General features: G+C 36.7%; 1 protein-coding gene across 1 annotated transcript; it reads left to right on the top strand.

The window, feature by feature from the left end:
* The first annotated feature begins 1,093 nt into the window (after nucleotides 1-1,093).
* LOC103700939 (putative inactive DNA (cytosine-5)-methyltransferase DRM3) lies at nucleotides 1,094-22,464 on the top strand. Its single transcript, XM_008782838.5, has 11 exons — nucleotides 1,094-1,235; nucleotides 1,967-2,014; nucleotides 2,099-2,218; nucleotides 5,868-5,964; nucleotides 6,088-6,134; nucleotides 8,827-8,940; nucleotides 11,961-12,060; nucleotides 14,697-14,812; nucleotides 17,358-17,460; nucleotides 18,693-18,769; nucleotides 20,670-22,464. The coding sequence occupies exons 2-11, from the start codon at nucleotides 2,012-2,014 to the stop codon at nucleotides 21,996-21,998; spliced, it is 2,106 nt and encodes a 701-aa protein (XP_008781060.1). The 5' UTR covers nucleotides 1,094-1,235; nucleotides 1,967-2,011; the 3' UTR covers nucleotides 21,999-22,464.
* Nucleotides 22,465-26,620: the final 4,156 nt, after the last annotated feature.

Genomic DNA, 26,620 nt, shown 5'->3' with positions numbered 1-26,620 from the left:
AGGTAGGCAATGAAATAATATAATCGGAGATATATTGTATTCATTAACTTCAAATGCATTCCTGAAATAGAGTTTTTTAATATACTATCATCTAACAAGCGCAATTCACATGCGGGATATTATGAATAAAATGAAATTATGGAGGCTTTTCATTTTATTTCCTTCTCTCTTTTAGTTGCATTGTAATTTTTTATCTTATTTTCTAAAAAGGTACGATAACCCAAACCTAAATTTTATTATTCAGATTCAAATTTTGAATGTGCAACATTTTGTAAAGTTGTTATCATTTGAGGGACAGAGTGGGGCTATTGAGATAGACCTCAATTCATAATTATATTAGAATTCTAATCACTAGCACCACGACTAAAAATAAATTCAAATGCCTTACACTCAATAATATTTTAATATCATATCAATACTTTTTTATTGCATGCCACTGACATTTGGGCTAGTGATGTGTGAGATGCAATGACATGTGTCTCTGCATGAGCTGGCAACCAATTACTCTCTCTCTTCAGTTCATAGATATTTGTGATGCACATCTTACCATGACCACTTCAAATTTTTTTAAGTACTGCTGCCATTCACCATCGAAAGGCATCCTCCAGCTAAAATTATTACATGCACTGTATGCACGGCCATACTGATACACACACCATACTGCAATGGGCTATCACTGCAATAAGCATGTGATCGATGGGGCCCATATAATAATTTCTCCTGGAGAAGGGTAGCAGCCGGTGCACAATATCAAAAGCGAGAAATAGAGACAAAAAGGAAAAGAAAACAAACTAGAAAAGAGCTAAAGGGAAAAAATAAAAAAACACTTCTCTCACTCGAAACAAAGAGTAAACTAAAATTTATAGCTCCAAAATGTACAGTCCCAAAACCTGGTTCCAATGACTGCGTCCATCTAGCAGCGATCACGTATTCCGGTCGTCCATACAAGTGGACGACCGAAACTGCCCTTTTCATTTAAATTTGCTGTAATTTCTTGAATCCCAAAATTGCCCCCAATAGAAGATTTTTTTATGTAATTCTATATCTAAACACTGCGCCAATTTTGTAAGGAAAAGGGTATTATAGGAAATTTAGAACACATGAGCACCGACCTCGTTCTATATAAACGCATAATTACCATCAACGGTTTCGAGTTCACATGCTCTTCTTTGTTTGCGCTCCCAAGAAACGCCTCTCGGTCTTCCTGCGCGACGCAGCGAAGCGCGAATTCCGAGGTTCGTCGACGCTTGTCTCTCCCTCGCTCTGTACTTGATCGCCGGTTTTGGCTTTCTCCGATGATTCCATCGCTATTTATATGTTTTAATGATCTTTTTCTCTCGTTCTACCGTCTATTTCGCTTATTTTTCTCGTATGCTTGTGATTGTTTTGTTAATTTTTGTTGCTTGCGAGCTAATCTTGGAATAGGGTTCAGCTGCTTGTATTCCACGTATAGAAATAACTCCGGCAATCCTTTTTCCATATTGGGATAGGTTTCGCAGCAATGTAGGGTTTATATTCTTTGTTGTTGGGGTTTTTGCTTTATTTATCCCAAAGAATCGCCTTTCTTTTCTTTTTTCCTTTAATATTAGTGATATTAGTACCTTTCTTGGATTTATGAAAATTTTCTTTTCTTGAATTTGTTTTACGATCTTTTCTTTTTCTTTCTTTTTTACTGCATATATTGTCTGACCACTCTGATGACTAGCCTTTCTCATATTATCTTGGAAACAAATTTTTTTCTTTAAGTATTCTACAAATTATTGCCGCTTTCAAGTTGGGTACTGGTTTGCTTTGGTTTGCGATCTTTATAATTTATAAAGTAATATGCAGGTCAAGATTTTGTTACTCAGTTTCAAGTTATGTTAACTAAAATCAGTGGGGGATAATATTAATGTTAGTTTAGAAATCTGTGCTTTATATTTGAAAATATCTGTTTCCTTCGTTTTTAATATTTATTTGATGGCAGAAACTATTGGAGGTCTCATCTTTAGATCGGTGAAATTGCAAGAAAATGGTATTGGCCCAAAGGAAAAATGTTTTTTTCTTGTGATACTTTAGTGCAATCCTTTGCTTACAGCCTCTGTTTTAATCCTTATAGGTTAAGGTTGAATGCACAGACAGCGGGAATTCTTCAGATGTTGAGATTTTGGATCAAACTGTGCCTTTGGTTGGTTCCTCAGGTTCAAAGCCCTGTTCCGGGCTAAACTTAGTAAAGGAGGTATTATTTCTACACTAATTTATTTATTACCTTTTTTCCTTTTTGGGAACCTTGATCATTACTGCCTTCTTATTAATCTCTGAATGTGTTCATGTTCTTTGGAAATCTGTTGCAGTCCTCTTTTTTTTAACAAACTACATTAACTTATATGCTGATGTCATATCTTATTACTGCTAGAAAACATGCTGTGTCTTGAATACTTCATTAGATCTTGCTGACTATCATCAACTGTTAAAACTGGTCTTATTTAATCAAGGAAAAGACTGTATTCTGTTAAATCCTGTAAGATGAGAAGGTGTTCAGTGTGGATTCAATTGACCACTGAAACATGGAAAGAAAATACAGAACTGCTACAGCTAGGGTTATGAGCATAACCATGCATCTAGCTTTCATTTGTATATCATGTGTTCACCCATTTATTTGGTAGTATTCTTTGGTTTAGGGCATTTTGGGTTGGGCAAAAGTGGCAGAAGTCAAAGTGGCCCAACTTCAGGCAACTCTGGGCCCTACCTTGCCAAAGTCAGCAAAGTGGGTTACCAGTTATAACCCACTGAACTGGGGAGTGGAGTAAAGTCCCACTTCTAGCTGAAGCTGCCTTCTGCACTTCAGTGGTCATTTTGGACAATCAAATAGCACGAAGTGCCCACTTCCGGGAGAACACTACTTTAGAGCCCCCACTTATGGGCAACCAAACATTCTATTAGCTAAATGTTCTGAAATGTAATTGAAACTGCACTTCTTTTTAGATTGAATTAAGCCAGAAGTTTCCATTTTTCTAACGATAAGTTAAGTAATTCGAGAAGTCTCCTATTGATTTTTGAACTCCTTTGACAATCATGAAGTGTTGAAATAGCAAGAGATGTGGTGCGAGTTGTTGGCTGATGTAACTACTTATATCTTAATTGAGTTTAAAATTTTGGTGCTATATTCACGTAACAAGCAAAACAAACTTAGATCTACTCATCAATAATCATGGACTATTATCAAATATCCAGCAAAAATTAAAAATAAAAACAAGCTATCAAAGAAGATATGAATGTTCTAGCTGGTGTTCAGATAGCCTTTGATGGAAAAACACAGGATTTTATCAAGGGCTAGAAAGGGGAAAATAGAATGTTATTTTAGGGTTTGCATGGTGTTAGGTCATCCAGGTTGAACATGATCGATAATAGGAAACTTGAGTAGGAAAGGTTTACCTTTGGGTTTTGCCACACATTTCTAGGGTGCTATGCTTTCTTCCTACTAATTATGGTACTACACTGTTCATCTTGTGTGTCATTGAAAAGAGAATGGAGACATAATGACGGAAGAAAGCAAGGAAGAAGATGGATATGGTATGAGAGAGTGAAGATAGAGAAGAGTGAATGAAAGTGAACTGTAAAAGAAGACAAGGAAATATATATCAGCAATTGCATGATATTGATGATAGGTTTGCTAGGACATGGGGCTTATTGGAAAATCATGAGCCCATGTGTGGCATGAATAACTTTGACATTAGAGAAGGATGACTCTTGGCAAATTGTCTAGAAGTCTTGGCTAAAGTTGGGCTTAACTCACATGGCCTTCTAGTTTGCATTTGGACAGCTTACCTAGCTTACCTATGACTGGGCGAGCCAAATGGTTTAGGTTTGGACTGTCTATGGTTTGTCGTATTGTCTGATACGAGGCATATCATACCATACCGGTAGAAAATCGGTACGAAATACACATAGTCGGTACAAGTCCTATATCGAGGCGTGCCGTACCATACTGGTAGAAAATCAGTACAAAACACATCTTCAAGTTGGTACAAATCCTATACTGAGGCGTACCACTCCGTATCGAAGTGTACCAACTTGTACCGAGGTGTACTGAGGTACGTAGCGGTCCGTACCGAGTCGTTCCGAGACGAAAATTGAGAAAAATATTTGGAGAACTATTTTGGCACATAGGTGTACCATACCGTACCAATAAGGTACTGATACAGTATCCGGTACCAAGATTGCGGACCTTGGGACTGTCTTTGTTGCATGTTGTTCCATGGATAATGGGAGGGGTGTCAAGCCTGTTAGCATGAAAGTTGCAACTGGCCTATATTCTTCACTGGTGCATCAACATCTTCCTTTGGTTATTATTCACAAGCTGCAAGTTCAATTAATTTTTGATTAGTTCTTTGAACTTTATTTTCATTATTTGCCATTTGGTAGAGAGTAAATAATTATACTTCGACTATTTAACATGCAATTACTCCAGAATGAGCCCTAAAAAAATGCCAAGTTATTTTCTTAACTTTTCCTTCCTCATTTTAAATTAAACTCACCTTGGCATCTGCTAGAGTGCCTGTTTATTGTATAACCACTTTGTAGGCTTTTGGCAACTTGCCCTGTTGCAATCACCTTTTAAACACTGCAAATAGCTTGTAAGTGCAAGGCATTCATAATTCCCAAAAGAATATATCTGAAAGGCCACCAATATTATTTTCATAAACAAAAATACTTTGCAAATTGGAAATTTACTAGTTTGGACACTGCATAAGTGCCTTGCACTTCAATTGCTGGATAGCTGCACATTGAATACCATCTAACTTTCAGGACAGGATGAGAAAAGGAACAACGTAATCAGGTACACATGAACATCACCATACTGTGGAGACATTGCTTATACTCTCCTCTTCATGGCTGCATTTTGTATCTAAAGTGAAGAGTTGGTCTTCATAGAAAAAGCTGTACACCACATTCTAATGAACATCAGAGAAAAGAATGAAAGCAACTCCAGAATAGGTTGGTCCAGAAAACATGTTAAAAGAAATGATCAGGGCTGAAATATAATGTGCTAATGTCCTATAGGATTGCTCTGATAGTGACATTTCATGGACATTCTAACTTAATGTTTTGCATTTATGCATCAACTGACGTTATGCATTTATGCATCAACTCTTGAAAGTCTGACTGGCTTTATAGATCATTCACAAATATACCCTCAGCACTGCAGAAATGGTTCTAAACTTTCTCTTTTAAGGGAATTATTTAAGATGAATAGAATTGGAGGATAAACACAAACAATAAAGGGCAAGATAATTAGAATAGAGTGGCACGAGAAGGAAAAATAAGAGAAATTAGGGATTTTCTTTCTTCTTCTTTTTCTTTTTGGTGGTGGGGGGGGGGGGTGCCTCCTCAACTTGACAGTAGCAGTTTTATCATTTTGTTTATAAATTGTTGCAACATGATATACAGGAAAATGACTGTGCAGTTCTCTAGGATTGGGGAATCGCTAATTGGCCTGCTTGTGCATCTATATCATCACTTTCTGAACTCCACAATCAAGACAAAATAAATTAAATATTATCTCCAATAATCACACAAAATAATTATTATAACTTGAGAAAACATCATGCAACATAACTAGAGATAGTATATCCTTAAATTGGTTGTCAACCAAGGACAAGGAGTCATGTTGGAATTTCAAGCTATATGCGGGTCTTGCTCTTTTTTCCATATCTTATTGAAGCAATGATATGCCAATTTCATGAAGAAAAAAAAATCCGCGTAGGTTTAGTCTTAAGACTTTAGGTTGATCATTGTTTGACTATAGGTCAAAGACTACAAATTATAATAGATTGATTCTATAGCTGTTTGCGTTACCACTTATTCTTTCCCTTAATTTACTGTAGGAAACTCTTCCCAGCTCTTCTAGCGGTCATTTAAAATCATATTTTATTGGAATGGGATTTTCGCCAGCTCTTGTTGACAAAGTTATCGAGGAAAATGGTAGGCTTTTGTGGATACTCATAATATATCTGTTCCTTTGAAATGTACCCATCTACAGACCACTAGTTTGTTCGTTATCTTGTCTTTTGAGATACGGAAAATGCTGATTCTTTATACATGCAGGTGAAGATCATACTGATTTGCTACTGGAAGCTCTTCTTAAACATTCTGTAAGTAATTCCAAAATAATGTACTCCACTTTTCTAATGTAGAGATAAAGTTAGCTACCTGTAACTACAAGTTCTAATTTTTCAGTACCTTCTTAAAAAAATTTAGCAATTATTGATACTCATGAAAGATTATACACATTTTGATGGTCTTCATTAATATCCTAGTTATATATTTTTCCTGAATTTGATAAATTGCTTAATCTAAATTATATGTAGTCACAGGTTATTACAACAATTCTTGTATATGTTGCAAGGGTCATATGGCCCAAGGATCTAAGTACCAGCATGTGATGGTACCTTACCAAGATGCATACTATGTGTCTGAACGGTACCATAAGGTACTTACTGTACTGTATATGTAACACACTAATATGGCTCTAAGTTCTGATACTTCAACCCTTGTTATGGCCCAATCATTTCTTTCCTATTCACTAAATTTCCAGGTACAGGATCTGAGTACCAGCATGTAGTTGTCCATTCCAGCTGTACTGAATCCATCATGGTACTGACATGCCCACTGTGTTGGTAACCTACCAACACATAGTATTTCGCCTCCATTTTAGTCTGTTGGCACCAAGATGTATACTGCATGTCTGTACAGTACCATACAGTACCTAATGTGCTGTATCTGTAACGTACTTAATATGGATATCAGTTCTGATACTTTAACCCTTGCTTTTGTCTAATTGTTTCCTTCCTTGTCACTTAATTTCCAGGTGCACGTTACAGGCTTTATATATATCTGGAATATTTCCACTGAAGGCACTGACAATCTTTATATTAGCATACATCAATTGCTACTAGAGGCATTCATGTCTTTGTCTCTGGAAATGAAGTTGGCTGTTTGATGTCTATCCAGTCGATGTCTTTTCCCAACCAAGTAGTTGGATTTGGCATTGGAAGAAGTTTTTTTCCTTTTTTTTAATTTAAAGATGTTTGTAATTGGTACACAAAGCAAAAGAATCAAGCCAAATTGCGAAAATGGATTTTCAGAAAGAAAAAAATATAGGCAATTAATGTTGACAGAAACTGAGGAGTAAGGCAACCTTAGGATAAAATCCAATTAATTGGCTGTTTCTTTTTCTTTTTATTTTTTTAAAACTGAGATATCTTTGCAAAACTAATTTGTTGAATCTGGCACTTCCTCATAATTGTTTACAAGTGAAAGCAAAGCAAACGTGTCAAATTTGGATTTCACTGGAGTTTTGGGGAGAAAGAGGTACAAGGCAATTCTTTTTGAGAGTAGATAAGGAGCCAGCACAATGCCAGTATAATTTGAAGTGATGCAAAATTGATTCTACAATCTACAGAGTACAAACTGAAAGCTTGTGTCCTGTAGTGGCATGGGATCTACAGCAAGACATTATAGGGCATTCTCTAGTAATTTGAGTTGGTTGTCTATAATGGGTCCCGCACATATGAGATTTGTTGTGCTTGCAAAGTAAAGCTAATTGGCAAAATGGCTAGCATTGAGGAGGGTAGGGGGGAAGGGTTGAAAGCAAACTTAACATATGTAGATGAAATGGCCGTTTGATGAGATTGCAAGAAGTAATTCTTTCTACTTCTGCTAGGAAAGGGAATACATAATGAAGTTTGCTTTATCTTTCTCCCAAAGAAAAAGATAATAGCATCAGAAGGCTCAGGTCAGGATAATGAATGGAAAGCACTAGCAGATAGCTGAATTTTTGCAACAAATCTATGGGTTTCAGATTCTTGCAGTGCTTTGCAGATTCTTTTGAACTGTTATATGGGGGCTGAGTGAATCATATGATGTGAAATCCAGTGAGGGTTACGATCATATAGCTAGTATCAATGGAATGGCAGTGGCAAAAACGAACAAATGTATAGAAACAACTGTGGTGGTCACCTGATTTATACATGCACATGATATAGAGGCGTCATGGTGTCTATAATGTCAAGTATACCGTTAACATGGTATATGATGAATAAGAATAAAGAAGAAAGTTTATTTCATCGACTATATAATCATGCACACTAACAAGGCCAATCATTATTGGAGCACATTGGGCTGTGGGGAATCTGCTACTTCTGGATAATATTGACCATGACAAAAATGCAATTTTGCCTTCACTAATGATAATTCCATTTATGATGTAATGATTTCTTGTGTAACCTAAAAGATACAGAATGTTCTTTTTTTTTTTTGGGAGCTAGAACTGTTATCGTAATTTGTCAATCTGTTATAACATTACCAATGGTTCATGAATATGTAGAAAAGCTAATTTTGATGGTATTGGATGCCAAGTTGGAAATTAACAAAAAAAATATGAATCCTTTTCTCTCTATACGTCTTCTGTCCCATCATTTTTTTCCTTTTCTTTCCTTTCTGCTCTCGTACATTTTCTTTGTTTTCTCACAACCATGCATTTGCGACAGGGATACATAATAATTACAAAGTAAGTTTGCGTGTAGCATCGGTTGGTTTGCATTTATCTATTTGTGTAATTTGATCATATAGTGTCTTTTATTAGTATGTGTATAGTATGCTGGGGACTTCCTTGATGCTAATTATCTGGAAGCGGAATGATCTTTGAGTCTCAATCAGAAAACATTTTTCTTTTGTATTTGTTATGCTTTCTATCTTTGTTAATTGATATTGGGAGTATCAGTTCTTTTGGGATTGAAAAGTTAAGTTGGATCGAAGTTTCGGTAATTGTTTGGCATCAATTAGGCCCTTCAGAAGTCAAGCCCCAATGCATCAAATTCTCTGGATGGGTTCTCCAGTTTTGACGATGAAGATGATTCACCTCTTGAGTTCACCACAGATGATAGTGAGGAAAATCAGGTGATCCTTCAGTTCTTATTTCTTGTCTGAATGTATAGTGAACTTGAATCAGGGAACAAGCGCTGACTAGGCCACTGCTACTGCATAGACACTGGCACGTGGCAGAAATACTATGCTGTGCCCTTCATCTTGAGATTATTATTCTTATAGCCATATATTGTGTTTTCACCTTTGAATATCTCTGCTTGCTGTCTTTTATTCATTCTAGTAAAACTCCATTCTGTTAACATATGTATATGTGCTCTTTTCATTAGAGTCACATTATTTACATTGTGGTTGGTATAATAATCCAAGCCTTTTACCTTAATGACTAGGGCTTTCTGTAGAAAGTAGTCTGTTGTGTACTGGTGCAAATTACTTCTTTCTCCTAGAGTGCATTTTCCAGGCATTTTGGGAAGTTGCAGCGCGCCCAGACTGTTTGAGTGAACAGTGCATGGTGTGCTTGATCTTTAGATGTTGTGTAAGACTAGATTCTAGAGGTGTTAATTATAAATCCCTCGATTAGAAACTTGGATGGATAATCTTCTAGTGCATTCTTAATTTCAACGAATCCTTTAAAATTTCCAAGCATATTGTTTTCTAAATGAGAAAAAGGCTGGCCATGCTTGAATAGTTGAGCTTCGTTTTTCAAATTGAGAGGAAAAAAAAAAAACCATTACGGTAGTTTTGGTAGTCATCCGCATCCATTATTTTCTGCACTCTTTGCTGATTTTTTCACACATTTTCTCAATAGAAAGAAATTATTTTACTAGATTGTCTAATTGAAGACCAAGTACTTATTCTTACCAAAAAATAAAAACAAGTACTTTTCATCTGGCATTAGTTTGTCCACTCACTCTAAGTTAATAACGTATTGATGCTGTTGTGTACAACATGCAATCAACAAACTTGTAAACAAAACAGGGGACTCTTAAATATGGTCATCTTTTCCAATGCAAAGCAATTTATAAAACCTAGAAACAGAAAATGGGCTATTAAATATGGTTATCTTCTTTCTGTATAAAGCAATTATACTTTGAGCGTCTCGTCTTGATTTGTCCTGGCGGAGCCTAGAATTCTTGTGGGACTTTCTGTATACGTTGGATTCAACTTGTGAATGACTTAATTATGCTTGATGTCTCTCTGAAGCTGATTTTTTTAAGGGATTCTGTTTGATTTTTGAGCTGGTCTTGTTGTACTTGGTCATGGTTCACTGTTTCCAGTCTTTTTTGCACCAAGTAAGCTATTTTCTTGTAGCAATGCTTTTTGCCCTGCTGCAATACATTATCGGATGGTAATTCCAAGTCAGTTTATTGTTTTTCCGGCTCTTCTTTTAAGTTTGCCATATGACTAATTTAGTAGGAGGCTTTGATATTAGGCTTTAATGACCATCTAATTGTTATACCTAATCCATTACTTTGAAGTTGCATCTTTAAAGATTCTTAATATGTAGTGCCACTTTAATGTCAAACTGCTTAAATCCTCCTTATATGGGAACAAGGGCAACCATGCTATGGTTTTCATAATCTCATTCCTCATCATCTTTTTCCTGCTCTTTGACTGTGGCTTTGTTGACCAGTTTTTCAGCAACATGGGGTTATCTTGCTACATTTTCTGTTCATTCTCACTGTGCATGGTAGTCTCAGTTAATTGTTAGAGCTAGATAGCATGGTATTAGGAGTGTTATCAAATGATGATGGATTCTTGGCAACTACTATCTGCCCCAGGATTCCTGATGCATCTGCAACAAAGTTTATCTTTTTCCACAGGAAACCTTCTTCAATTCCAACTGTCTCTTGCTAAGGTTATTGCAAAAGAGAGACATTTTTGTCTTTAGCTATGCCATAATTGAGGTCCAGAATTTTATGCTTGCTCCCATCCTAAGATTAATGTGGTCCAACTTTTGGAACATCCTCCAGGGATGCAAAAAAAAGGGAGTCGCACTAGGCTCTCACCATTGCAGGTTCTGGGGAGGGTCAGATATACGCAGCTGTACTCCTACATGTGGAGAGGCTCTTTCTGAAACCCAGGTCATGGAACAACTTTACCATTGCGCCAAGGCTTGCCCTCTGTCCTCTAGGCATGCAAGTAGATTATTAAATCACTATTGCAGGGCATTAATTTTTTCCATCGACTCTTGTACTACGCTAGACAGGAGGAAGTCCTGCCAACATCATTCTGCTGCTGTTGCTGCTACCATTGCTTCTCATGCTGGTGTCTTCGATAAGCCTTCATTGTTATCTCTGAGTTAATTACTGCCAACCTTCTTTTTGGATTATGGAGAAGTTAAAGATGCTTCTATCATGCCACTCTATTTCCCTCAGCTTGGCCTCTCTTGCCTCTTATGTTTGCTATTCCAAGCATGTACCTTATCACAGTTGGATCCTTGACACTAAAGTTTCTTATCATATATCTATTAATTCTTATCGGATTCTAACAGACTTCGTCACTCTAAGATAGCCGTTTCTTTCCTCATGTATTTGGTCATTCTTAATTACTCCATTATCTGATGTCATAGATCATCTAAACTTCACAGATTATTTGAATCTCACTAATTTTATTTTTGTACAATTTCAGCTGCTAATTTGTATCTTCTATTTCTGAGCCTGATGAAATTGTGCTTTACCGTTTATTTGTTTATACGAAATTTTAATTGGATAACTGATCAAAGATAGATGTCAGGCTATGATAATTAACAATGCAAAACTATTTGCATAGCAGTGTAATCCAGACTGCATAGAATAGCCTCTAGGGCAACATATATATAAAATAGGACGGTTTAAGGGGTTCAGCATAAGAGTCTGTGTTATTGTTTGATTATGAAGTGCAATATGTTTGCAGTGGAAGGGTTTTCTTTTGTAATATAACAAATGTTCTGTGTATTAAACCTTTTTCAGTCTTTAAGTGCAGAATTGCAATGTATTTTCACTTGTTGGCTGTTTCACTTTGATCTCACTTAATTAATATTAGGCCATGTTTATTTAAGTTAGGTATTCTGATTCCAGATTTACTTTACCCTTGTCTTGCCTCATTTCTTACAGGAGCTCAATGTGCCTTCTAATGTTGATCCGGACAAGAAGTCATATCTATTGACCATGGATTTTTCAGAGGAAGAAGTTGATTTGGCATTAAGTCAACTTGGTAATGATGTTTTCTCTCTCTTAAATCTGTTTTATATATCTGCTTGGTAAGGAGTTATAAATGTTTGATGATTGTTTCAATTGTTTGGTTGTTTTTGAATCAATACTTATTGCATGCAATATTTTCCTTTTACATGCTTGGATTTATAAAATCAAATGTTTGCTTAGTTCTTTAAGCACTTGCAAAAGAGAAAAGGTGGAACTTATGTTTTTATAGGTGGAGTGGAGTGGTACTATGCATCAAACTGAATTGTTGAGGCATGGGTAAGTTTATATTGTTCTTGCACTTCGTTTAAATATAGTACAGATCGACATGAATCAACAAGCAAGAGAAACTGCTGTCTGCATCCTGGCTTATATACTGCAACTAAGATTACTGGTAGTTCATATTTCTTATATCTGTAGTATCTATAATTTATAAATTTTATTTTTGATGCCAACAATGGACATATATGAGAATGGTTGCTTTGAGCACCCGAGTCTCATGTCGTCCATTCTTAAAATTTGCTTATAGGTTGCAGGTGGTTTAACTAGATTGAGATGACTCTACCATGTCCATTCCAAAAACCAGGACCCACTGGTGGACCTAAAGAAAGAACCAACCTTCAATTAGGTTGCATATTGATCTTGGAATATTGGATTGACCTGATCCAGCTGAACTAAATTGACTTGATTCAACCTGATAAAAGTTGAAAAAGTTGGGTTTGGTCCCTTGAGGTTAGACCAGTCCCGGGTTTAATCTGTAAGGGTATCTCATATTACTTAGACCAACCAACTGATTGGTCCAATTTGCTTCTACATCTTAGATATCTATTTCATTTTATTTTTCTTTTAAGGGTTAAAATATTCTGGGTTTTCGTCTTAGATCAGAAACTACTTCTGGCCAATTCTAGGTCAAGTCAGACTTCATCCAATCTGACCCATTTGTAGCCCTGTATGCATGATTTGGTTTCTTCATTTCCAATGCAGACAGATACATCTTAATGCTTATTAACTTTGATGTGAATACATGTACAGGTAAGCTTGCAAATTATGTATGCATTTGCATTTTAATAGATCATAGATATTTATCTGACATCACTGTAGATGAACGAGCACATTACTTTCTATATGATACTAATTTCGAATATACATTTGTTGCTCTTCACACATGTATTGTGCTAAGTTTCTTATTTTTGGAAGTGTTAGGTATTACTTAAAGATGATTTTTTATGTTTTTCAGTATTTCTAGTCAGCATATTGCTTACTTTTATTAATGATAGAAAACTTACATGGATAAATGATTTGGTCAGGTGGATTTTTGATTTGTTGGAGATCTATTTTAATGTCCAAGTGAAAAGTTCTAGGTGAACCCATGATAGGCTTTAAGTGCATTATAGCTAATGATTTTGTTTTGGCAAATTTTTGACTTCCTACACTGTCTTTTGTTTATCTTCTTTGTCAGTTAAGTGTTCCTTTTCACGGTCCCCTTCTTTCCTATATTATCATACCAAGAAGCAAAATCCACAAAATAGTATCAATTTCTCAGAAATGCACAGTTTCACCAGCATTCTTAAACCATAGCTTGCTTTTCTTGTGGTTTATTTGCCGTAAACTTTGTATATGTTTTCAAGTTCACACATCAATTTCCATTAGCAAAATTCAATAGTGGCTCACTTGCATCCTCTTGCATAGTGGTTCCTTCATATCTATAGTATTTGTAGCATCCTGTTTTAATAATTCCAGCTGTTCCTTCAAATGCACGACAATAAGTTTGAAGCTGTTCTACTTGTCTTGATGAATTGACTCAAGCTATTATATTTGAGCTTTCTAGCTCTCATGTTGAGGTTTTAGCAGTATTGTCTGAGGGTGGTTGTTTGTTGTCTCTTGTCTCTGATAATCTCTTACTAGGGGTTGGTTTGTAGGAGCCTGCATATCATAGGATGCTAATCTGGATGAGCTTACCAAGCGTAATTTATGCAAGTGAATGGAATTTTTTGCTTAAACTATTTCTTGTCAGGAATTATATTTGGAACCTGCAAATCATAGGAGACTACTTTCATGACTTGTGAGCTTGCCAAGAGTAACTTTTTGGTTAGCCATTGGCACTATCTATTTTTAATTGGTAACATGGCTTCGCTTATTGAGAAAATCTGAGTGTAGTGCCTCTAGCGTTGTCTTTTTAGCTGCTGTACACAAGAAATCACTATACTATTTCTGTTACTGTTACTATTACTATTGCTTATGATTGATATTTTTGAAATTACATTCTGTTATCACTTATGTTGGGTTTGAGCATATTTTTGGTTTGAGAGGATGGAAAAAAGGATGTTATTTACTTTGATGAATAAATATTAATGCTGATACTTGGATATATAGCTATATGTTCTGACAATCAAAAAATTGGGCTCAGAATGATAACTTTCAGTAGCAAATCATATCAGTTATCAATTGTAGAAAAGTATGTCGAGTTGTCAAATTTCCCTTTCATGGACTATTTGCATGTGTCTTTTGGGTCATAGTTAAAATCCAAGGTCCATGGGGTTCCAATAACTGGAAGTTTTAATTCTTGCATCTTTATCTACTGAATGAACTAATGGTGGCGGCGGAAGAATTTACCTGTTCCTTGTATCATTTGGTTCCTCTGTTGCATTTCAGGTGAAAATGCTCCTTTAACAGAACTTGTAGACTTCATAGTTACTGCCCAATCAGAAGGGTTTCCAGGACAAAAAGAAACAAATGCCTCATGTAGTGGTGATGTTGGGAAGAATGAGGTTTTCCCCCCACTGTTGCTTGGAATACTTATTCCTGTTTCATTTTTTTTAATTTCCATTCTAGTTATGCAGCTTATGCTTTACATAATATATTGTGGATATTCATATGAATTAATTAATGATTTTAAAACTTTTTTCTTTGGTTTTAGCTCTAATTTGTTTACACCTTCCTATCTTCCTCTATTTAGCAGCATTACATGACAACCTCAGCTTTTTGAGTCAGGTTGGGCTTGCCGGAGCCAATGGTACCCTCATCAAACTGGGTCAGGCTCAAGCTAGCATTTTCTTGCTTGATATTTGTCTTTGACCTGGATCGGCCCTGCAGATGCACAAATCAAGAGTTGATCAACATCATTCATCATGAAATAGATATGTTTAAAGACTTATCAACATAACTTGCAGGTTCTGTTGCAAGTTAACTATTAAGTGGATCAAACTATTTTGTTTTGCCCCGAAATCTTTATATTTTACCACCACTATATATACTGTTGCCCATATATGTAGCCCAAGAGGGGGGTGAATTGGATTTTTTTTAAAAATCTTTAACTAGAATGCAGTGGATAAACTATAATTTTAATTTGAAGGATATGATGTGCTTTAAGCAATGAATGAATAATGACAGAGATTAAAGTGCAATAGTGTAAAGAGAAAAACACACACAAACATAGAGAATTTATAGTGATTCGGTGTAACCCACACCTACATCCACTCTCCAAGACTCTTGAAAATTTCATTATAACCACCCAAATTACAGTATGGTTGTTTTTCGAGCTCACAACCCAACTCGCTGTTTTTTCGGGATCACAACGAACCCAGTCGGTTTTCACAGGATCACCAACCACAACCTTAACCCGTTTGTTTTTCAGGTTCACAAACAACCTAGTCGGTTTTCACAGGCTCACCAACCAAAATCTTACACAATTGTTTTCCGGGTTCACAAACAACCCAGTTGGCTTTCACAGGCTCACCAACCAAAACCTTATACGATTGTTTTCCAGGTTCACAAACAACCAAGTCAATTTTCACAGGCTCACCAACCAAAATCTTAACCTTGTTGAATTTTTTGATTCAACAACTTCTAATTAAGGTTTGGAAGAACCCTTATCGGTTTTAGAGCAGATAAAACTGTTACAACGGAGTTTAAAAAATATGTAATAAATGTTGTAACTATGTAAACAAAGCTTCAAGATAAACAAAATAATAAATATGGATAAGAAGCTTTAAAGATGGTTGTTGGCTGTAGTTGAAGATCTTGATAGCACAGCAACAACCCCTCTGTTGAGTATTTCAACTGATTTCCTCACAATATGGTTTTTTTCTGGAAGACTCTTTTGTGGGGATTTTATCTTTTGAAGCTTGGATTTTGGATAATATGATTTGCTCACTTGATCCTCTCCCTCTTCTTGTTATTCTCTTGGCGTTCCTTTAAATTTATAGACTATAAGCTTTTCAGGAAGTACCAGATAGCCGTCACACCAAAAAACTATCCGTTGTCACCCAGAAGAAGTATTGTTGAAAGTAGCCGTTGGAGCTGTCAAGATGTCAGGGGTCGAGTCACCAATTTTGGGGGTCGTCCCATGTACCAAGGGAGACGGCTCACCAAGTATAGGAGTCGGCTCTTTCCTTCAATCCATACAAAGTTCCTGCGTTTGCCTCTAGGGTCGACTCATCAACGTCGGGAGTCGACTCGTGTAGATATTGGGTCGGCTCTTCAAACACAAGAGTTGCCTCATTCCTTTAGTGCACATAAGTTTTCTGCGCTCCTCCAAGGGCCGATTTATTAATATCGGAGGTCGGCTCATATAGATATTGAGTTGCCTCCTTAAACACAAGAGTCGGCTCATTCCTTTAGTGCACAGAAGTTTCCTACGCTCCCCCAAGGGTCGACTCATTAATGTCGGGGGTCGGCTCATTTATAAATTGAGTTGTCTCCTTAAACACAAGAGTCGGCTCATGTAGTTGGTCTCAGGCGGTGATTCTTCTCTGTTTTTCTTGAACTATACAGGGTTTTGGATGCATGAACCGAGCCGAACCCGTGGTACCGGTTCGGTACCGGTCTGTATCGGTCCGAACCTGTACAGGCGCCCACCGGTACGTCGGTACGGTCGGTACGGCAGACCTTCTTTATAGATCCTTCTGCTTGTTGTTGACGGTCCTCTAGCCTACATAGCTACTTCTCAGCCAATTGATTGGTGGTACTTGTAACAAGAAATTTCTAGCATATCAAGAGTTAATATCGAATCTATCCTTGCAAGTTTCATGGAATACATGTAATGAGTCATTTGCTTTTAGTAATTTCTTTTGCTTCAATTTTGATAAGTTTTTTGGTTTTGGGAGCCCTCCATGACAGAGATGTATTAGGATGAAATTTCTGTTGGTATAGACTAACACAAAGGTGGACGTTCAAGTGGTTATTTTGTAGCTTTATTTCATGCTGCTGTGCATTAATTATCAAAGTTTTCAATCTTCCAGTTGTTTGACATCCAGCTGCAGCAGTCTATTGTTGGGAATGTTTCAGAATCTAATAGGTTTGTCAAATGCGTAGGAAAATACCACCGAGGCCCTGTTTGGGATGATGGACAAGACCCTTTATCTGCTTCAAATGGGTTTCACTGAAGATGAAGTATCATCAGCTGTTGATAATTTTGGTAAGAGTAATATCACAATGTTTTAAGGAGTGTTTTTGATTGTTAAAGCTTTCATATGAACATAGTGACTTTTGGCATTGTACATGGATTTAAGGCTTCTTTGAAGTGGGGTTGTTGCAGAATTATGTACTTACACAAACACAGCTATGTTAAAATGTGTATAATACCATGTTTTACGCTGCATATTGCTTGACATGGTTTTTAGCATGATATAGAAGGTTCATATAGATACCAGATTGTATATTAGGAAGCTTTGCACTGTATATGCGCAAACATTGGATTCTATAGCATCTTGATGTCGTATAATCTGATATGATGTTGGACATTGCATAATTGTAGTTCAACATAGTTAAAGCCAACTTTTTCATAGCTACATTCAAAATGTCTTGATAAATTACTTTTTTTTAAGTACCAAACCTCCCTGATTATTTTTGAACTTTTGATTTCTGATAGACTAGCCCGATTCACTATATGGTCAGATGTGATGGATTGCGGCAGCGAAAAATGGGCCAAGGAGATGGCTGGCTGTTCACACTTCACAGGATATAAAATGGCAGCAGGGCTTTAAAACCTCTGGAGTTTCTTGGTTGCTTACTAAAGAGAGTGCATCGTTTGTCCTTGAGCTTGTATCTCTAGTGATAATGCTAACCTGCTTTGAAACTCTGTTGTCACAAGTATATGTGCAGATCTTCCTAGCCTCTGCATTTTGATCAACCTATTTCCTTCTTATCTTCACACAATTATCCTTTTATGAGAAGAAAATTCATTTAGTGCATGTGTGCTTATTTGTATTATTTGTATCTTATTAGCAATTCATCTTTTCTAATATTCTTATTAGTTGCTCCCTTGACATTTGAAATTCCTGATAGACATCTTCAGGTTGTTCTATATTCTTTTGCAACCAAATTACCAAAAGGCTTGATGGTTATGGTTACCCTAATAAATTAGGCATATCACAATTTTTGCTAAATTCATTAATGGAACCTGCTATTATAGACTTTGTTGTTCTTATTTCTTCTGTATCTGTTTGTAGTTTTTGATTAATTAAGATATCCTTTTACCTATGCTTCATGTTCATATTACTTTTTGGTATCTTCTAATTACAATTACCAAGATTATGAGCATTTATCTTGTATAATTTCATACAAGCTACTGGTTTATTCAACATGTTGAAAGCTTTCAACAAGTGAAACCCCTTACTGAGCTTTTGATAAACCTATGCTGATTTTCAGGTCCCGAAGTTCCAATGTCAGAGCTTGCTGACTCAATTTTTGCTAGCCGAATTGCTCATAGAGTTGATAAAGAAGAGGTCTCATCACCCTTATTCATATTACTTTTAAAACTTATTTTTCTTCGTTGGCTTTATTTTGTAGTTTATTTTTTTTTAAAAAAAATAACTTACATCCATCAGCCCATCTATCTACTTATTTATTTGTGAAGCCAAATTTTTTCAACAAATCAGCAACTCATGCTTGTCATAATGAATTCATAGGCCATGAATATGGATTGTTGTGTTTCTTTCGAAGAATGGAACATTTTTTTGAATTTTTAATGATGGGGGTTGAGCTGAATCTGTTCTTTAATGTAAAGGACGTGATAACTCACTTGCCATAAATGGTGGCCAATAATTAGACTTCTTACTCATTAGACTGCTCACTTGTCATTTTTCTCTAGCTTATGCTTATTTAAACTCAATGCTGGCATTGTCCTTTCACCTTTTTATGCACCTTCACTGCCTCTTGTGCTCGTCCATAGTAGGTGTGAGAGCTTGTGTTGACGTGTTTAGTCCCTCTTGGGTACTTACACGGGATCGAGATACCCTAGTATTATCTTTTGGCCAGTCTTTTTAGGTGAATTTTTTGGTCGTTATAAATATTATCAGAGCATACCCGATCTATGGCCCATGTATGACTAGAGGATGCTGTAGCATATATCTTTTTGGGGCTAACCCCAGTTGATCTTAGTGTTTGTGATTGGATTTGGATCCTTAGCATGGCAAGGATGTCGAGGCTTAATTTTTTTTTTTGGGGGGGGGGGGGGTATGTGAGAGCTCTTTTTAGCATGTATTTAGTCCCACGTTGATTGTGCATTGGGAAAACCTTGGGTACTTATATGGGGCCAAAGAATTCAAACAATACTTTTTGACTAGCCTTTTTGGGCAAGGTCCTAGGTAGCTGTAGTAGGCTGGTGCAAATTGGGCCGACTAATTGGAGTCTTATTTGTGAATTGTATTGCATTCTCACATGCCAAATGGTAGTGGGAATTGATCAATACAAGCCCAGTTATGAGATGCACTTCACTTGTTGTATCATAAACTTTGGAGATTTTGGGAGTCATAGAAAGGGTATGTGTCTACTAAAAAGAAATATTACATAGTCATACAACTTTCAAACTTTTAAAAAGAGTCCCTAGTAGCTTCATAACTAATCTTAATAGCTCATACGCTAAACAAAACATTTATTTTGACCAAGGCTCTATATTTTTATCTGTCTGCATGAATATGCTTGAGGGGCTGGATTTGGGTCCAAGTCACTTATGAGGAAGTTTAATTTTCTAGATAAACCTAAATACAAAAAAAAATCCAGTATAAGTTTTAGGCTTGGACTTTAAGATCTGATGTGATTTAGTTTCATTCATCATAATGGCTATTTGGCTTGAGTAAGGTTCGCCGTACCGATACCGAATCCCGTACTGGTGTCGCACTAGTATAGGCGTACCGAATGTCGGTACGGTACGGTATACGGTATGCCAGGCATACCGACATTGGCGTACCGATACTGGTACCCATCGGTACGGATACGATACGTCTGGTACCAGCCGGTACCGACTGGTATAGCATACCATGGGCTTGACTAACCTGTACGATGGCGTATTTGAGATCTGTAGAAGGTTTGCTTTGATTGACACAATCCTTCTAGATGCACAAAAACTTGTCTACCAGTTATATATAGAGTAATCATGAATTACGATATTATCATATTTCTCCTTTGATGCTATAAGATCTTGACTTCATAGTGTATCTGGTTAATGCATAGGATCAAACTAGTCTTTTAACAAAATAACCATAAGGTCTAAGTTGAAGAAACTTGATGACTTCGCTGCTTCATGAAAGATTATTCTGATTTAAAGTAAGATGCAACAAATGTTCTTTATATGTAATTTTAGGTGCCTGCGCACTCATGATCTGTCTTTTCTCTGATTTTATGCAGGATGTAGTAAATGATGGAATTAGCATAAAAAATGAATCAGATTATCTGGGTAATGCAACAGAAGATTGTTCAAAATTCTATTTTTCTGTAACTGAGACATGGGAAACCAATGCATCAAGTTCACATGCTAATTTTGACGAGTATGAAGAAAAAGCCAGAATAAAAAAGGCTAAACATGTGGTGGTAGATGACAAAACAGCTTCCACCAGTATCGACAGGCAGGCAAGATTGGTTAAGATGGACTCAGCCTGCCAGACCAAGTCTAAGTCATACAATAGGCAAAGGGATTCAGCAGAAGCAGACTGGATTAAAGAGGAAATGCCTGAAGAGATGACACCTAATCACTATGGGAATGTTGTCCTACCAAGACCACCTTATTTCTTCTATGGAAATGTTGTGGATGTCTCACAGGAGACATGGAGAAAATTATCACAATTTCTGTATTTGACTGAACCAGAATTTGCAAATACTCAATTTTTTTCAGCCATTATCAGGAAAGAAGGATATATTCACAATCTTCCCACCAGGCCCCGATTTCACATCCTCCCCAAGCCACCTATGACAATTGAAGATGCACTGCCACATACAAGAAGGTGGTGGCCATCATGGGATACTAGGAAACAGTTAAGCTGCATCAGTTCTGACACCGCTGGTGTTGATCAGATGTGTGAGCAGCTTGAGAAAATGCTGAGGGATTCAGAAGGAATGCTGTCCAAAGAACAGCGGGCAAACATTCTTCATCAGTGCAAAACATTGAACTTAATATGGGTTGGCGAACACAAGTTGAGCCCCATCAGACCAGACCAAGTAGAGCGCATTTTAGGCTATCCAATGCACCATACTCGGATTTGGGGTCTGGAGCCAGCTGAAAGACTCACGGCACTCAAATATGGCTTTCAAACTGACACACTAGGCTATCATCTTTCTGTCTTGAAGGATTTATTTCCAGATGGCTTGAGGGTCTTGTCTGTTTACAGTGGAATTGGAGGTGCAGAAGTTGCCTTGCATCGGCTTGGTATTCACCTTAAATGCGTTGTTTCAGTTGAAGCATCTGATATTAACCGAAAAATCATGAGGAGGTGGTGGCACAGCACTGATCAATCTGGAGAACTGAGGCAATTAGGAGGCATTGAGAAGCTGACCATTCGGAGGCTTGAGGATTTTGTAAATGAATTCGGTGGGTTTGACATCATTATTGGAGGGAACCCGGGAACTTGTGCTCGTGGAAGTTCGAACATGAATAGCTTAATGGGGATGGACCTAAATCTTTTCTTTGAATATGTCCGTGTATTTCAACGGGTGAGGAGTATAATGGGAAGAAACAGCTGATGCCTGGTTTTGTCTGTTACCTTGTTCTTCTTATTCATTTTATTTAAATGAACAGGACGTGTTACATTGAAATGGCATGGCTGTTAATAGTCAGCACAACAGCTGTGTGACCGATTTCTTTGCGGCAGATCTTCTTAGATGATTTGCGTGCAATATATTGACTGACATTGCTTTCAAAATCGTCGTCTGGATGCTTGCCGACGGGACTGCTTCCTTATCCACTATGTGAAATGATTAGAGCAAAAGCAGACGGAAGTTGATAAGATCTCTAGGATTGACCAAGAACCTCATTGATCCTGGGATTTGGTTTAAACATATTTTTAACCACCGAGGCTCTTATATGAGAACAATCTGTATCATAAAGCTGGTGGTTTTTCGCTGCATCTACTTCATTGATAAATAGATGTGGAATTTTCTACTCACAGGCATTGCCTAATATATAGCTCATGGTATTTACTTGTGTCAACAGTTTTGAGTACTTAGAAAAGATTAGGTCGGTATCTTAGAACGCATTTTAATCAGCAGGGATCTTCAATGTTGAAGTCGTTTTAGGGCTAGAAGTATAATGGGCCACAAGTGCTCATGCTATGACCCTGCACCTACACGAATATTTTTCACCATATGTTTAAAGCCACATGCTGTATTCCCATGTTTGTCTTTCAAGCAACAAATGCAGAGGCACTGTTCAACTTTGATTTAGTGTCATGCATTGTTTAAAGTTACTGTGCTCCATGTTGATATTGCGTATTCCTTCAATTGCATCAAATGCAGGCTACCAAAAAAATTCAGGGACTCTAGTCTTGATGAATTAGTATGCGCTCAAGTTGTTGTCGTACTTTAATTAGCTGTATAGCGCCTTGTCGGTGGGTGGCCTGTTAAGCCGATTCCCATCCAGAGAATGGGGTATTCAGATTATGGGCCCACGGACCATGTTTTGCTCAATCGCCTGGCATTTAGCGTTGCTACGCGGCAGCGATCCTAGAGGACCCCACTTCTTAAATTACCATCCAACCCAGCGATGGAAAACTTATTTTTGAGAATGGGTATCTAAGATCGCTATAGGACCCTCACTTCTTAAATTACCATCCAACTCAGTGATGGAAAACTTTTTTTTGAGGATGGGTATCCAAGATCACCCCAAACCTATTTTTGAGGATGGGTACCCAATATCACCTCAATGCGGGATAAAATTTTGGGGCAATTTTGCGATTTGTGCCTCTTGATCCAATGGTTGAGTATTTGCCAGATTTCCACATGCAGGACATGAGAGACTTCAGAAAAGTGCCGTTTAAAAGCATTATCTGTGAGGGAGTTGGGTTCCTATCTTGTTTCTTTTCTCTCTCTCTCTCTCTCTCTCTCTCTCTCTCTTTTTTTTTTTTGCTACAGTAATTTCTTGATTTCATAAGGTATTGATTTTTTTGATTTTTTAATATTTTGATCTTTTGATTTTTTATGTTTAATTGAGTCCGCCTTGTTTTCCTAAACATTGATATCCATGCAGAAAATTATATCTATTTTTGTTCTGTAGACCCTTTTGTATATCTGAGATGCATAGATTTATATATATATATATATATATATAGGATCTAAGATGCATAGATTTTTTTCTAAAGATCCATCTTGTAGCTCTATCTATTTTTTAAAATATTTTATCAGAAATTTTTGAGCACAAATTTCTTCAAATTGTGCCTGCGCATTGGATGTTGGCGTGGAGCAACCGAGAATAGCTTCAAGGAAAAGAAAAAGCAATGGTGCCTTTGTTCAATTTACATGTGTGTCGTATCTCCTTGACAACATGCCAATATGTCCCTGCTATCTTATGTACACATTCACTTATGCGTAAGCTTCATTTAATAATAATAGCTGGATCCGGCCGTTCGTCGGTTGCAACCACCTCTAACGGCATCAACAGTGGCCATTCGGCGGTTCCAACGGCAATCATTTGAGCCATTTGGAAGGCAGCAGATCCCGATCCCTTGTTCCGAAGACCAGCTGACTTTGTCTGGGCCTGGTTCTTACATGGATCGTGTCCCTTTTACTTTGGGCCTAGCTGGCTATCTCACAACATTTTGTGTTGCACTTTGGCCCATGACATGATAGAGCGACAAAATTAATTTGAATTTGTCCAGATGCTTAAGGACTATATTAAACTTTTTTTCATTTGAAAAAGGTTATAATATCTAATGATGGTTTTGCATGGGGATCTTAACTTTATTTATTTTGAGAAGGAATGTATTACAACTTTAATAATGTTGATATACTCCGAATCCTCAGCGATACGATAATAACTATGATATTTTGTTATTACATCATAGCATGTGCTCATAGTTGTACAGTGTGAAGGGGGGCGTGTCATACGCAACTCATCACGTCGTAAGCCTCGCAAACTCTGAGCGACAAAGCAAGCGACATTGAGTGAAGGAGAAATGATAAGATTAACAAAGTCAACCGGGTAGGTTTTGATGACTCCATAAGGATTAGTTTATAAGCATTATATGTCCTCTCTCTATAAAAAGAATCATATCTTTCATGGTACAAAGTTCTTAAAGCTTTTTTGGATGTAAAATGGCAGGCTGATATGTAACCACGGTTCTTCAAGATAACCTTCGAACTATGTCTGCTTACCAAGTTGCCAACTTTAATTACTTTGGCTTTGGCAGGGAATTAGTTATAGATCGAACTATCAAACTTATGCACACAAGTTAAGGTTATACTTGTGGCTTAGACCAATACTAGGAGCTTTACTTATAAACTATATATATTATCTAGCACTCATTCATTTTGGATTGCAAATCAGTGATGCCATCGCCCATAAGACTGAAGTAATACCTTTTGGAGTGCCAACCCCACTAGCTCAGTTGGTTGCTGCAATTAGTGAAAGATGATTTAAATTTGATCTTAGATTACGACGCAATCTAACCTTATTTTTTACTTTTACAAAGAAAAGAAGAGCAAAACTTGGCATGCCTACAGGTCCGAGGGAAGGCCTTGGTCTAAGAGCTTCATGAAAGAATCCAATTAGTGAGTAGATTTTAGCTCTTCAGTTTAACTTCTCATGGCCAGGTAGAATGTCTTGTGTGAAGTACATGCTCGTAGTATGATGGCATATCTGCCGTCATAGAAGAAGAAAGGGAAAATGATAACATAGCAAGGAAGGAGGCTTTTGAATTAAAAGATCCATTGAACCCTATAGAATAAGAAAAAAAATTCATTCTACGAGGCCTCAATTTTGAAAATTAACGGAAACTAGGTATACTTTAATTGAGCTCACTTGGATATATTCCATGTACCAAGCAAGCCTTGGCAGGCTCGGTTGACTTCTCCCGGTTAGATGGAAGTTGGTGGTAGCCAGCGAGTGGTTCTACTCTATCAAATATTATAACTTCTGCCTTCTAACTAATTCTTCCTCATCACAGTCCAAGGTGTATGATATATGCCTTTATTTTATAATTGTGAAAAAAAATCCAAATTTAATTATTGTATTCTGAAGTTTGTAGTTGTTGCATATGCTCAATATTTGGATTTGATAATTGTCAAGCATTTGAGTTTGATATAAACAATTCTTCAAATTCTTGGGTTAAGAGTATCTTATCTTTTTTTTAGGGAGAGACCCACTTGGATCATAATTATTCAAGTCCAAATATTTGCAGTTGTGAGGCAAGCTCCAGTTCACAGACCAAGAGTAGCAAGATCAAACTAAATTGATCTAAATTAGATTTCAAACGCCTTAGCCATGAGCTCATTTTAACCAATCATTAACCACACTACCTTTCATCCTTGTCTCTTAAGATTTACATGTACATAACATTATATTTGGAAAGAGACAACGAAGGTGGTGTAAGTGCACGGACTTGTGGGTTTTACTCATGCCCACCAAATCTAAATGAGCTTTCATCTTAAGATTGGTGAAATAATAGTCACATTAAGGACCAGGAATTAATTTGCTTCATGAAATATCATATAGCATTTCAAATAATATAAAGGTTGGATTGGTAAAATCGCCTCCCACTCCTATTGCTCCCACGACAATATTGGGGAAGGGAAACGTTTACTTCTAAGTTCTGACAAGCGCGTTTTCAGGAGAATCAGCACCGCACATGCCTTTTTTATGCATGTCATTACGACATTGAACTACCCAAGGGTGCGTTGCCTCAGAAAAAGAGAATAACGAGAAGCAAAACAAGAAAAAAAAATAAGGACACAATATATATATCTATATAGATTTATTAACCTACGTTCACATATGAAAATAATGCAAAAATTTCACTAAAAAAAATACAGAGCACATTATTATCTCACAAATTTTTTAGCCCATCTTTGAGACACTCAATTATACTTTTCTCTTGAGGTTATAAAAGATAAATATAATAGAGTAAATCGATTTAAATTTGAGCTGGTATTTTTACGATAATCAAATTAGCTGGTATTCTAACATATAACTGGTGCCTTAAGTTGATGTGAATTTGAATCGGTATCTAAAGTTGACTTTATAAATTTATCAATTCAAGACATACTCAGCAGGCTGTGCATGCAAAAATTTTAAGCTTATAAAAATAAATTATTCTAATATAACTTGCTACAAGGACATCATAAATTATAAAGATTTGCATATTGAATTTAAA

This window comes from Phoenix dactylifera, chromosome 8 (genome assembly GCF_051530095.1).
Source record: "Phoenix dactylifera cultivar Ajwa chromosome 8, Ajwa_hap1_PhDact_Kaust_v1.1, whole genome shotgun sequence".
Classification (NCBI taxonomy): Eukaryota; Viridiplantae; Streptophyta; class Magnoliopsida; order Arecales; family Arecaceae; genus Phoenix; species Phoenix dactylifera.
This window is presented reverse-complemented; position numbering and strand designations above follow the sequence as displayed.